Source organism: Phodopus roborovskii, unplaced genomic scaffold (genome assembly GCF_943737965.1).
Source record: "Phodopus roborovskii unplaced genomic scaffold, PHOROB, whole genome shotgun sequence".
In the NCBI taxonomy this organism is placed as follows: Eukaryota; Metazoa; Chordata; class Mammalia; order Rodentia; family Cricetidae; genus Phodopus; species Phodopus roborovskii.
This window is the reverse complement of record NW_026126583.1, coordinates 4,899,258-4,912,637: the sequence shown is the minus strand read 5'-3', so window position 1 is coordinate 4,912,637 and position 13,380 is coordinate 4,899,258. Positions and strand designations below refer to the sequence as shown.

Below are 13,380 nucleotides of genomic sequence, written 5' to 3'. Positions count from 1 at the left end.
AGGAGAAGGAGAGGAAAGGAATGCAATTGGCAGCTGAGTAGATGAGGATGTGTCTATTTGTGCGAACATTCTGTTGTGTTAGGCAAAGCATCAAGCTACATGTCTTCAATGTCTATGATTTTTACTAACTTTACCTCAGGGGGAGCTGAAGATTGAGGTAATGCTGCCAATGGACTAACTCCCTATGGATTCCTTGCAACTAGTGAGTAGGTCTTCACCATGGCATCTTTCACACTTATAAATCCTCTGATGGGATCCAAAGCCCACCCGTGAGACAGGCACTCACCTAACAAGCCTCAGGTAAAGCACACGGGATATAAACTCTAATGGTTCCTTCGAGGGCAGGAAAAATTAAACAGGAGTTGAGAGTTGAAAGGAGAATTCAGTTTCAGCTTCAACGTTTTATTTTTAAGAAATATGTGATAAAATCTTAAGACACTGCTAAGACACTGAATGGTGAGAACACATACACATTTGCAACATCGTTTTCTATAGCTAAAAAAGTGTTTATTTGTTTGCACTATTAGGGATCGAACCCAGGACTTGGGGCATGCTAAGCAAGCATTATATCCCTGGTCTAAATGCCTTGCATCTTCCCTCTCCAAATTTTGATGAGAGCTGTACATATTAGAAAACTCAAGTTGAGGACAGAGTTAACTGGCCTCTAATAAAATACCACTATTATGTAACAAGCAGAAACACCTTCTATATTGTCTTACTCTATTAGAGTGAGGTTGCAGATCTTAAAAGTCCCAACAAAGGATACAAGGAAAAAGGCCCTGCGGATGTCATCCAGATTAAGCAGTCGCAACTGAGCTATATCAGTATTACAGGTGAACTGAATGCTGGTGAACTGGGAGGTAAGAAGAAATACAATAATACACATTAATATACAATAGTAGTTACCTTACAGACTTATAGACAAATTAACAATGGGTAAGAATTTATACTGTGCCCACATAAAAAACAAATTACAAAAAGACCCACAACAGTGAAATAGCATAATTATACAATCCACTGGAAGGCAAAATATGTTAATAACATGCTAAATGTAGTTGTTGTATTATCACATGTTATTCAACTAAGAGTTGGGTTTCTTTTCCTAACCTGTATAAATATTCCATTTTCAAATCACTATTCAGAGACCTCATTTATCAGCTTTCTTGTCTTCCTAAATCAGTTATATAATATTAAAAAGATGGCACAAAGTAAACATTTGCTCATTTTGTTCTGCTATGTCTATTTGCAGATAAATTACTTTTTCCTTATAAATGCAAAATATTTCTGTCTTTATAAAAGGGAAAGTCATTCCAATAAATAATGTGAAGACATTCTTGCTTAGGTTCCCAACCCCAGCAAAAAAGCCAAAAGAGAATTGAAAGGATTCTCCCCAGTGCAATACCCTATATAAATAACCATGCTTTGGCATCCTTTCAAAAAACAATAGCAAAAAGCCTTCTTTCAGTTAAAAGTGATCTCCCCTCTCCTGAAATGCTATCAAGGACAAGTCCTGACTTTTTACAAACTGGTTTTCACACATACACACCAACGCAGCTGCTTCTGTACTGAAACGTCATTCTGAATGAGCAATGCCTCTTGGAAGGCAGCTGGCCCTAGGTAAGGGCAGTGGTGAACAACAGCACTCTGTCTTTCTTCACTAGACCTCAGGAAAACTGGAGTGTTCTGTCACCAAGTTCTCAGAATTACCTTAGTTCTGAACCAGGTGAGACAGCACTTAACTTTCTAACCCCTGATGATGGTGGCATCCTTTAAAAGTGGTTGGATGCTTTCCAGTTCTAAGCATAGCATAGTGTGCAAACTGTCGAAGACAGAGAAGCAACAATGGGCACTTAAAATATCAGCTTGATCATAAGAAGGGAAAACAGGTGTGTGCATGTGCTGGAGGCCCAAGTATGTAGTGCACATGCCACAGTATGCATGTGGAGGTTTTGGCTCTCTCTTCCCACTTAATCTCAGATCATCAAGTGTGTTAGCCAAGTGCCAAGCACTTTTATCCACTGAGATGTGCTGCTCACCCTATATTGGTATCTTTTTTTTATTTGATTCTTAGTAATTTTCTATGAAAAGCCCAACACCTACATGTCATACAAAACTGTACAATTGTATTTTGATGAAATAACACTAATATTCTTGTAGCACAGAGAACATTTTAAAGCAAAGCAGCAACGGTTTGGACAGCTACCTTCTGTCTACAGGAAGCACCAGGCTGTTGCAGGGTCTCTTGTTCCATGTGTACCCAGACAAACATCAAGCAGGACAACACTAACGGGAAGAGAGCTTCATACCTGAGAGGCAGGAATTGAAAGCGCAGAGATGAAAACTAACAGAGGAAGCTGAAAATCAAAACTAAAACTCGTTCTCTGCATAACTGTGATGGGGGCTGGAGAGAGGCTCAGCAGTTGTGAGCAATTGTTGCTCTTAAAGAAGACCCAGTGTGGGTCACCAGCACCCACACAATGGCTTCCAATGGTCTGTAGTGCCAGTTCCAAAGGTTCTGTTTCTGTAGGCACCAGGCACACACACACAGTGCATATACATGAAGGCAAAACAGCCACATACATAAAATAAAAATGAAATAAACCTGAAAAAATAATTGCTCAAATTATTTTTTATACTCCAAACCTTTTTTCTAGACAACGTTAGGTAAAGAAAGATACATTTAAATTCCAACTTTAATGGTATTTTTTTAACTTCTTTAAATCTTAGGATTTAATGCTTAAAACAGTGAAAAATGTTATAAAACACTCCTAAAGAAGATAACAGTTATTCATAAAAGAAAATGCTAAGGCAAATGTAAAAAAAAATAACTTTGTAGGTACAATCACTGATATATGTATAAGAGCAAGACAAATATGCCAAACTTCCTAAAAGGTAAGTTTGACACAGGACTGCATCCCCTAAGGAGAAAATAAAAGGGTCAATAAATGCATTAAAGTATGTCTGGATAAATCAATAACTAAGATGGAAATCAACAAAAATACAAGATGCCATTATTTACTTACCATGTATGTCAACATAAAAACACAGTGTTGAAAAGAGAACCCTGAAACAGACTCTCATTCTCTGCATATAGAAACATACTCTACAGTGGAATACAGAAACATACTCTACAGTGGAATATAGAAGCATACTCTACAGTGAAATACAGAAACATACTCTACAGTGAAATACAGAAACATACTCTACAGTGAAATACAGGAACATACTCTACAGTGGAATATAGAAACATACTCTACAGTGGAATACAGAAACATACTCTACAGTGGAATACAGAAGCATACTCTACAGTGAAATACAGGAACATACTCTACAGTGGAATATAGAAACATACTCTACAGTGGAATACAGAAGCATACTCTACAGTGGAATACAGAAACATACTCTACAGTGGAATACAGGAACATACTCTACAGTGGAATATAGAAACATACTCTACAGTGGAATACAGAAGCATACTCTACAGTGGAATACAGAAACATACTCTACAGTGGAATACAGGAACATACTCTACAGTGGAATACAGAAACATACTCTACAGTGAAATACAGGAACATACTCTACAGTGAAATACAGGAACATACTCTACAGTGGAATATAGAAACATACTCTACAGTGGAATACAGAAACATACTCTACAGTGGAATACAGGAACATACTCTACAGTGGAATACAGGAACATACTCTACAGTGGAATACAGAAACATACTCTACAGTGGAATACAGAAACATACTCTACAGTGGAATATAGAAACATACTCTACAGTGGAATACAGAAACCTACTCTACAGTGGAAGGCTATCTAATGCTATGCATCAAAAATATAAAAGCATTCGTAAACCACAACCTAAGAACATAAACCACAACCTAAGAACATCAATTCTAAGAAAATCAGACATGTGCACTATAAATCTTACTATAAAGATGTCTACAGACGGGCAAAAAAGGGGTGAAGGCCTTGCATGTTCACACGATGGTTATTTTGAATGTACCTGTGTCTCTGTAAGATGGAGGACATTAAACACAAAACAAAAAAGAAATACTCAAGGTAACAGTACCAAGCCCTTTGCAAACTGCTTCTGCTCCAGCCTGGAGTAACTGCTCTGTTTCCAAGATCCCCAAACGCTCTACTGAAGGATTTACCACCAGCTTTGATCAAGAAACATTATCTATACACCTCCTACTTTATGAAAAGAGTTTGGTTACTATGTAGCATGGTTCTGAGAGAATAACTAACTTTATGGGAAGCTGCAAAGCAAACAAACAAAAACCATAATGAAACCTTGCTTCACCTTTTACTACTGAACTCTAGGGCTTTATGACACTATTTCCTGTTATGCCCTAAGCCCAGAAGGAACCCCGAAATACCACCAAGAGACCAAAGCGGATGCAAAAGCAGTCTTTATTGCTAGTTCTTAGACCTTTCCATCCTTCCCAAGCAGCAGCAGGGCAGGGGACACTGAGAACACTACACGTTTTTACAGTGCCAGGTAAAAGGGGGTGGGCTTGAGGAATTCCAAACTGGCATGGTGATGTGTTTGGGATTGGCTCAAGTCCTCCAAAAGTTCATAATTACTTACAGACTTGGGATTGGCTCAAGACCGGTATCTGGCCTGAGCTGATTGGTTACCTTGGGTCTAGGGAGAATTGCAACATTGGAGTTTACTCCTCTGATTGGCCTCTCCCTGTGGGATGTAGAGTTCATGGCTCCTATGTCTAGGTCTGAGGTCAGGGACTAGGACTGAGGTCAGGGAGAGGTCAGGGGCAGTCAAGTCTAGCTGACTGGTGAGGCTGCCTCCAGCTCAGGTGTTTGTGCTAGGGCTGCAATTCTGCTGAGATAGGAAGATTCAAAAGAAAAAGAAAAATGCTTTCAAGTCTACCAAAAGAATAAAACAAAAATACTAAAGACTGGACAGAAACCTCTAGATTTGAGGAAATATATACAATCACCTAGTGTGTAGGATATAGGATGTCCTAGGATGACTATATACATGACAAAATATCAATAGCAAAATGAACAGAAAACAGTAAAAAACAGAGTCATTCATAGCCCATTAAAATTGTATTTGGTGTTCTTATCTGAAAAGAAAAATAGTCCAATAGTCCCCATTATTAAGGATGTGATAAAATAACACCTCTTGTAGTTGGTGATATAAAATAGCACTGTTCTTAAAACAAATAGAATTAAAAAAAAACATGCCTAATGGGCCTCATACATCATAGTGAAAATCATACAAAAAAAAAAAAAAAATCTAAGCTACAAACACTCAGAAAACAGAAACAGTTTCATAGTCACCAACCCAGTTCTACTACTCAAAGTCTATTCAGTTCCTAACCCATAAAATCAACTAACAGTATTTTTTTTTAAAATTAGCGTAAGAGGACAGAAACAAAAATTAAAGACAATTAAGAGAACAAGAATTGGAAAGTATGAATAACCTCAGTGAGCTGGAGATGTGGCTCAGTTGGTAGAGTGGCTGCTTGCTGAGTACCCTGGAAGTCCTGGCTTCATCCCCATCACTACACCAACTAGAACGGGTAGCAGCACAGGCTTGTAATCCCAGCACTCGGGAGGCAGACACAGAAAGATCTAAAAAGTTCATGGTCATATAATGAATGAGGCCCACCTGGGTTGCCTGAGGCTTTGTTTAAAAACTAATAATAATAATAATAATAATAATAATAAATAATGTAATATGTAATATATGACAATATATTATAAATATTACATATATATACATACATATACCCAGAGGGACAGCAACTAAATAAAAGTGCATTCATATCACAAAATATTAGACATCTAGTAAAATGGTAAAGGAAACCAACTGATCTACATGAGAAAATATTTCTAACTTAAACAGAAAAAAGATTGAAAATACTATAAATACTATGATTAATTAGGTGTTGAAAGTTGGAAAGAAATACACCAGAGCCTCAATAGTATGGGTGATTATTTCCTCCTTCACCCATCTTATCAGAATGTGGTGATACTATTATTGTTACAACGAATTAAAACAGGTGAAAAAAAAAAACTGGAATGTCTATATCCTGGCCATTGTTTAAGGTTTAGTCCAACTTCCACATGAGGTTGGATGCCACCAACTCAGTTCTACCACCCACGGACTATTCAGTTCCTAACAAATAAATCAACTTTCCAGTTTTACTGTAACACTACAAAACACAATTCTAATATTACAGCCTGAACGGCTCCACTGCAAGTCTGCATGATGGTAACAGTTCTTTCGGTTTGTCTGCTTAGTGCTCAGGATCCCGGAAATGTAGAAGAAACAAAACAAAACAAAAACGTCATTAATCAAATCAAGAAGGCGCATACTGTAGGAAAAGGAAGATGATGACTCTGAAAATATTTACTTTTATTTTCTATGCATGAGTATTTTGCCTACATGAACATCTGTGCACTGCATCCATGTTTAGCATGCAAAGGGGCTATAGGAGGGTAGTGAATCCCCTGGAAGGGCAGTTACAGAAGGTTATTAGTACCATCTAGATCCTGGGAACTGAACCTGGGTCCTCTAAAAAGCAACCAGTGCTCTTAAGTGCCCAGCCATTGCTGGGCAGCCCCCATGGCACCATGACTCTTAGAAACTGTTTCAGCTGTGTGTGAGAGTCATTCTTTCTGATAAAACACAGCCATAAATCACTTAGTATTTCAGAGCTCTGGCCCTTTCTAAAATGCAGACAAGATCAGATAGAAACAGTCCTCCCAAGAGACTTTATCTCCGGGCAACTTTTCATATGCAACCTACAAATCCAAATTAATATGGAAAGACCAATAAAATGTCATTGTGGGTTTCAAGGGAATGTAATGAAACACTAAACTCTAAGTTGTAATCTGCTGGTTTGGCCTCTGTGGGTAGATTGCAATGGGCTAAAAATGCATTTAGATCTGTATTATATTTTGCTAAGCAAAGGGACAATGTAAACAAAATCTCAGAGGGAAATATTTAACAACCCAATAGACAAAACTATTTTCAAGAATTATAATAGCTTTCATTTGAATAAAATTAATTCAGGCCTGATTACTAATGAATCTTTTTTATTCATTAAATCAAGAATGCATTGTTAGAATTTAAGATTACTATTTCTTTGTAATATAATAAAGCTGCATTTATTTTAAAAATCTCTTATTTCTGAATATTTACTGACTTATACAGAGAAACTTTATTTTGTCCAAAACAGTGAAGAACTACATGATTTAAAAAACTGATAAGAAATCAAGAAACTGTACTAACCCGATGACTAGAACACACTGTTTCAAGACCCATTTTCAAAGCTAAAAACAGAATCTGATGTTGAATGATGTCTCTTAATACATTTATTAGTAAGGTCAAACTCAGCAGTAACATTCTGATTTTAGGCATTGACTTTCCTGGTTTTAATTTCCTAAAATAAACTAGATATCATAATGATAATCTGTTTGAGGGTCTCTCAAGACCATTAAATTGATGATCGACAACACTATTATAAAACTTGTCTCCAAGTTAAATTACAGGATGAATTCACTCTATATTAAAAAACATATTATATTTACTTAAAATCAAGCTTATACTATCCTTTCATTCTTCCTTAACATACTCCTTTGTTTCCAATCCAGATCTATTTCTAATATTTATATTTTACTCTTTTTTATTATTAATTGACATTTTTGCAGAGTCAAGAATTGAAGCCTTGTGTTTTATAGAAAAGACTCTACAATCCCTGTGTGATCATTTGTCTTTCTTGTCAACTTGATACACTCCAGAATCAGCTGGGAGATGGTCCTGTGGGCATGCCTATGAGGGATAATCCTGATCATGTCAACTGTGGGCAGTACCATTTTCTAGAATGGGGGCCCTGGACTACTGTGCAAAATGTAGATGTAACATGAGTGCTAACATGCTGTCATGGCTCTGTGATTACAGATCTTGTGAGCAGCTGCTTCAGCCCCTGACACCTTGAATCCCCTACTCTAATGAACCATACCCTTGGAATTGTGGCCCAGAACAAACCTCTTCCCTCAAGTCGCTTTTGTCAGAGTATTTAGCATAGCAACAGGGAAAGAATCCAAAATACCAAGTCTTTGGTTTTTAAAAGCAGGCTGGTCTCAAACTCCTAACTACTGCCTCAGCCTCCTCAGTGCTTAGAATTACAAGAATGTTCAACCATTTTTTTTTAATACATTCCTTTGAACCTAAAAAAGTATATTGCTTTATTCTAAAATAAATACTCACTTTCTCAAACAAACCTCTAAATATGCCTTTTTACCTTATTTTTTTTCAAGACAGGGTTTCTCTGAGTAGTGTTGGCTGTCCTGGAACTCACTCTGTAGACCAGGCTGGCTTCAAACTCACATAGATCCATCTGTCTGCCCACCCCCAGTTGCTGGGAATTAAAGGAGTGTGCCATCACCACCTAGCTAAGTGTGACCTTTTAATAGAACAATCATCCCCAAATGATGGGATTTTATCCTTTAATTTCTTATACAGACCAAAACCTTTTGATATTTTATTTTTTTTATGCATATAGAGTATTTTTTATTTAATTTTATATAACAAAGTCCAATTAAATGAAAACAAACATTTATACACAATATTTGGGAATTTGGGCGTCGTTCTTTCCAAACTACTTCCTGCTGGTAAGGGGCGCTGTCTTGGGGGATTCGAAGAAGATTCAGATATCCTAGCTGTAGAACCTTTTGATATTTTAATCTGAAGGGTGTTAATAGAATATTTTTACCAATAATATGAGAAAATGTAAAGTGTTTTCAAATTGTGTTTATCACTGTTGACTAAGAACTAGATTCTCACATACTTCAAGATTTACTTCACAACTGTACATTTTGAAGCAAATTTGGCATGAGATTTCTTTATGAAGCAACTGTGGAAAGTTTTCATGATGCCCATGTTATACGTTAGACAGGGAGAAGAGAAAATAATAGGCTATGTGGGGACCTTTGATGAGAGGACATTTAGTGTCCACGCCACTTGGTATGTAGCGCCTACAAGGACTTTTCAAGTCCAGTTCACTTGGGATGTTAAAGGTCCATTGGCAAAAGCTTTCAGAAAGTCTCTGTAGTACTTAGGACACTAAGAGACCTAAAGAGTGACTCAGGCCTTGGAGTCTGGATGGCCTTACAAGATCATTTAAATTGAGAATAACGTGCTGGTAGCACCATGGTGAATGCTGGGCTGAGTCTAATTCAGATCAAGAACTCATAGTTTAGCCATATTTTAATGGTATTTACTCAACTTGTCTGCCCTGTTTATCATTTGTTCTAAAGCAAACACCCTTCATCCTCATAGGATGAAAGGAAGGATTGAGTAACATCAAATTCAAATGACGAACTGGGATTGGTGACATGCCTGGAACATCAGCACTCGGGAGCCTGAAATAAGAGAGATGAGAGTTTGAAGCTAGCTGAGGACACACACTAACTGAGTTGGGGGGAAGGGTGAAAGGCAAGAATCCTTCCCCTCAAAGTCAACATGGAAACTATAAAAGTGCCTTCACTTAAGCTTAAAGTGATGTTTCAGGGTTCCTGGCAAATTAACCCATCAGATTCTTTGTTTACATCTACTTGGGAAGAAAATTTCAATTCTTTTTAACTGCACATGCCTTTAAAGCAACCAGACAGACTTCTGTCAGTTCCATGTAAGGCTGCTCTACACAGTAAGAACCTGTTCCAAAAACAAAAAGATGTGAACGTTTAAAAGAGATTTCTTTTTATGTGCATGTGTTTTCATGCCAGTTTGTGCTCATGCACGCAAGTTCCCTCAGGGACCAGAAGAGGGCGCAGAATAGTTTAGAGCTGGAGCTACTGACTGTGGGTTCCAATGTTGATGCTGGGAACTGCTCTTCATGACAAAGCATTCATGACAATCCTAATTGCTGAGCCATCAATCCAGCCCTACAGATTTCCAATTTCAAACAACAGTGAATTGGCTCCTTTTGAAATACTTGAAAAACGCCTTATGTCAAAGGAATATTTCAATTGCAATATATGTAAGAGCAAGAATAAAAAGAAAATATATTCAAATAATGATCAAATTGAAATATTTGAAGACGCTCTTTTTCTTTTGTTGGTGCTGAATGTTGCACAAAGGGCACATGCTAGGCAAGCTTTCAATCCAAGTTATACTGCAACCTTATGGCAGACTTTAAAATGCATGAAAGAAATAGCGAATTTGTCAAGGAACAAGGCTGTAAGCAAGTCTCAATTAGCAAAGTGAAAAGTGTTCCTTGTTTCATGTGGCCTCTATTGTACTACTGGCCTACAGTTTTTTTCCCTGGGAAGCCATACTGTAGCTCTATTCCAGACCCTGGTTCTCATCTACCTTTTCATGTTTTAGCACAGTGGTTCTCAACCTTCCTAATGCTGTGACCCTTTAATACAGTTCCTCATGTTGTGCTGACCCCCAACCATAAGATTTTAAACTATTTTCATTGTTACTTCATAACTGTAATTATTTGCTAGGCAGGATATCTGATAAATGATCCCTGTGAAAGGGTAGTTCAACCCCCAAAGCACTGCTTCAGACAAATCTATGGGGTATATTAAAAAACAAAAACAATCAGACTCTGCTTTGTATCCAGGCTTATGCAGGGTTTGCTGCAGTGGTTTTGGGCTGACTTGTAAACATCCAGTAAGGGACAGGAAGGTGGGTGAGCGTGGGGATGAATGAGAGAGAATGAATTGCTCCATGGAGTGGGAAGCACCCAGACAGGAAGTGCTCTTCGGGATATTAAGCAGCTTTACCTGAAGTCTGCTGCCTGGTCTGCTCACCAAGGTTCACTGTGTTCTGACTCATCAGAGGGTTGTCCAAGATATATGGGTATCATAATTCCCTCATTCACCCCCTGTATGCCTAACACTCCCGTGCCTTGAATCCCTAAATCCTTTACACACAGGAAAGCCAACACTACTCACTCCAACAATGAACAAAGAAGGATGGGAGTAAACTGTGAAAGCAGTTATGTACACCCTCAAAGCAGGAGCACCATAAGATAGGAAGGAGAGTTTCGTGTGCCGGAGCTGAGGGTTAACGTTGTGACCAAGGCAAGGCCAGACTGATGTCCAAACCTCTTTAGTTCAGGTGGTAAAAGCTGTTACGGGTGTAAGCTTTAAATTATAGGAGTTAAATCGTGAACATACTAGTTTTCTTCAGTTACTTTTATTTTAAAAATGATTTGCTGTATTTTCTGCTAGGTCCTGGACTCTGAAGAACTTTAAAACAATACAGCTTGTTTTTCTCAAGTGCAACAGGAAGCAGTGATACTGCTCTGTATTAAAGAGAAACGTCCACTTCCCTTCTAGCTACATAGTCCAGTCACTTAATGGAATAGAGATCATACCACTGTGGGAAAACGCATTAAAGGAAGGCAACAAAACTAAAAATCCTTTGTAAAAACTCTTCAGATGCTGGGTGGCGGTGGCACACGCCTTTAATCCAAGCACTCGGGAGGCAGAGGCTGGCAGATCTCAGTGAGTTCAAGGCCAGCCTGGTCTACAGAGAGGGTTTCCAGGACAGGCTCCAAAGCTACAGAGAAACCCTGTCTCAAAAAACAAAGAAAGAAAGAAAAAAAAAAATCCTCAGACATAATCCATCAGGATTTCCTAACACCATAATTAAATAAAATTTCAGCAATTTCTACAATTAAAAAGAGATAACAAATAACACTCTGAAAATGATGAGAAAAAGAAAACAAAATTATATACCAAGTTACCTACTCACATAAAAGGTATAAAATATTTATAATTTATCCTTCAAGGTGTAGAAACCATTTTTATTTCCAAAGCTTAGCTACTGGAGAAGAGAGACAATTTAGCATGTAAAGTTTGCAATTGTGAAATTATATTTTAAGAAAAGTTTATACATATGTATGTGTAGCAGCAATACTTATAGAAGTCACGAACAGGGACATGGAAGGAGTTGGAGGGGGAGAGAGGAAGGCACAGAAATAATGAAATACAGTAATCACATCAAATTCTCAAAAATTAAAAAAAAAATTTTTTTTAACTGGAAAAAAGTCCATACCCTGTGCTTAGAAGCAAGTAGGTGGACATCAAGGAAAGAAGTATGCTGGAGAGTCGCTGGAAGAGAGCTGTGGAACTCAGGAGTGGCATGACCAAGGAAGAGGCTGTAAGAAAACAAGAGCCCAGTGTTAGCTCCGTAGACCCAGGCAACCCACCGCCACTTAGGCTATTCAGGGTTTGTGTGAACTTTACTATAACCCCAGAATTTCTGTAAGAAAACAAACATTACATTCTTAACTACAATTTTACTGTGGGTTAAATAACTCACGTTTGCTCAATTTTATTTAAACCAGATCACTGTAATAACATTGGCTTCCACATGAATAACTTACCAATTTCTAATTAAATAAAATGTATTACTTAAGGTTTAGCAACTTGTCTCTTAGACATTTATGTCATAGTTCAAACACAACGTAATCTTTAAAAATGAGTATGTCTAACATCAGAGAAGTAGGCATCTAGAGTTGTAGTGTATACCTGGTATATCAAGATCAGGGAAGAATGACTTCACCATATGTCAGAGTTGTGGAAGTCATCCTAGAACATTAACTACCTCAAGATGAGCATGGAGATGAAAAGGGTTGTCAACACAAACAGAAACCCAGCGGCTATTTCAGAGAGGGACTGTACACACACAACCGCCTAACATCCCAGGTGCTCCAGAATATGAAACTCCAGTGATGTTTAGCTGAATCTCTCACTAATTGGTTTTTGCAGGGCTCAAGTTTATTAATCCACCTAAGGAGAAGTTTGCACATCTGCTAAATAGGGATAACATTCAAGAAAACTTGCCTTAAGTTTTAAGTACAAGTTCGGCTATAATATGCCTAGTATTAGCTGCTATCTTTATTAGTAACTAGTATCATGTAAAGTAAGCTAAATTTATAGATAATTTTAATTAAAGTTACAAGTCCCTACAAGATTCAAAGCTCTACAAGTTCTATTTGTAGGGTAGCAATAGGTCAATAATCTTACTGCCTAATACATACTCTAATGTAAAAAATAATTTGCAATGTTATTTTAAATCAGTTCAAGTGTGTTCTTGGTTTTTGGTTAGTGGATTCTTTTTTTTTTTTTTCCCCCAAAACTCAGAATTAAATTTAAGGTCTCAAGCATACTGAGCAAGTGTTCTACTATTGAGCTACAGCCCAAACAAAAGCCACTTAAAATGAAACCAATTTTCCAATACTGAATATTTCATCTTGGCTTTACTTTTGTCTTAAGGGAAAACAAGGTACTAAAGAGAGATTAAGAGTCTCCATTCTAAGTAACATAAGTATAAGAATATGTCATTTAACCAGGCACTATGAATGTAAGCAAAATAT

At 37.5% G+C, this 13,380-nt stretch overlaps 1 protein-coding gene across 1 annotated transcript in view; it reads right to left on the bottom strand.

The window, feature by feature from the left end:
- Positions 1-13,380, bottom strand: part of Pign (phosphatidylinositol glycan anchor biosynthesis class N) — a 101,245-nt gene that overhangs the window by 31,124 nt on the left and 56,741 nt on the right. The window contains exons 21-23 of the mRNA XM_051203903.1: positions 12,057-12,159; positions 2,204-2,306; positions 767-853 (exon numbers count right to left, since the gene is read on the bottom strand). Of these exons, the coding sequence (XP_051059860.1) occupies positions 767-853; positions 2,204-2,306; positions 12,057-12,159 (293 nt within the window). The remainder of the gene's footprint in view (positions 1-766; positions 854-2,203; positions 2,307-12,056; positions 12,160-13,380) is intronic.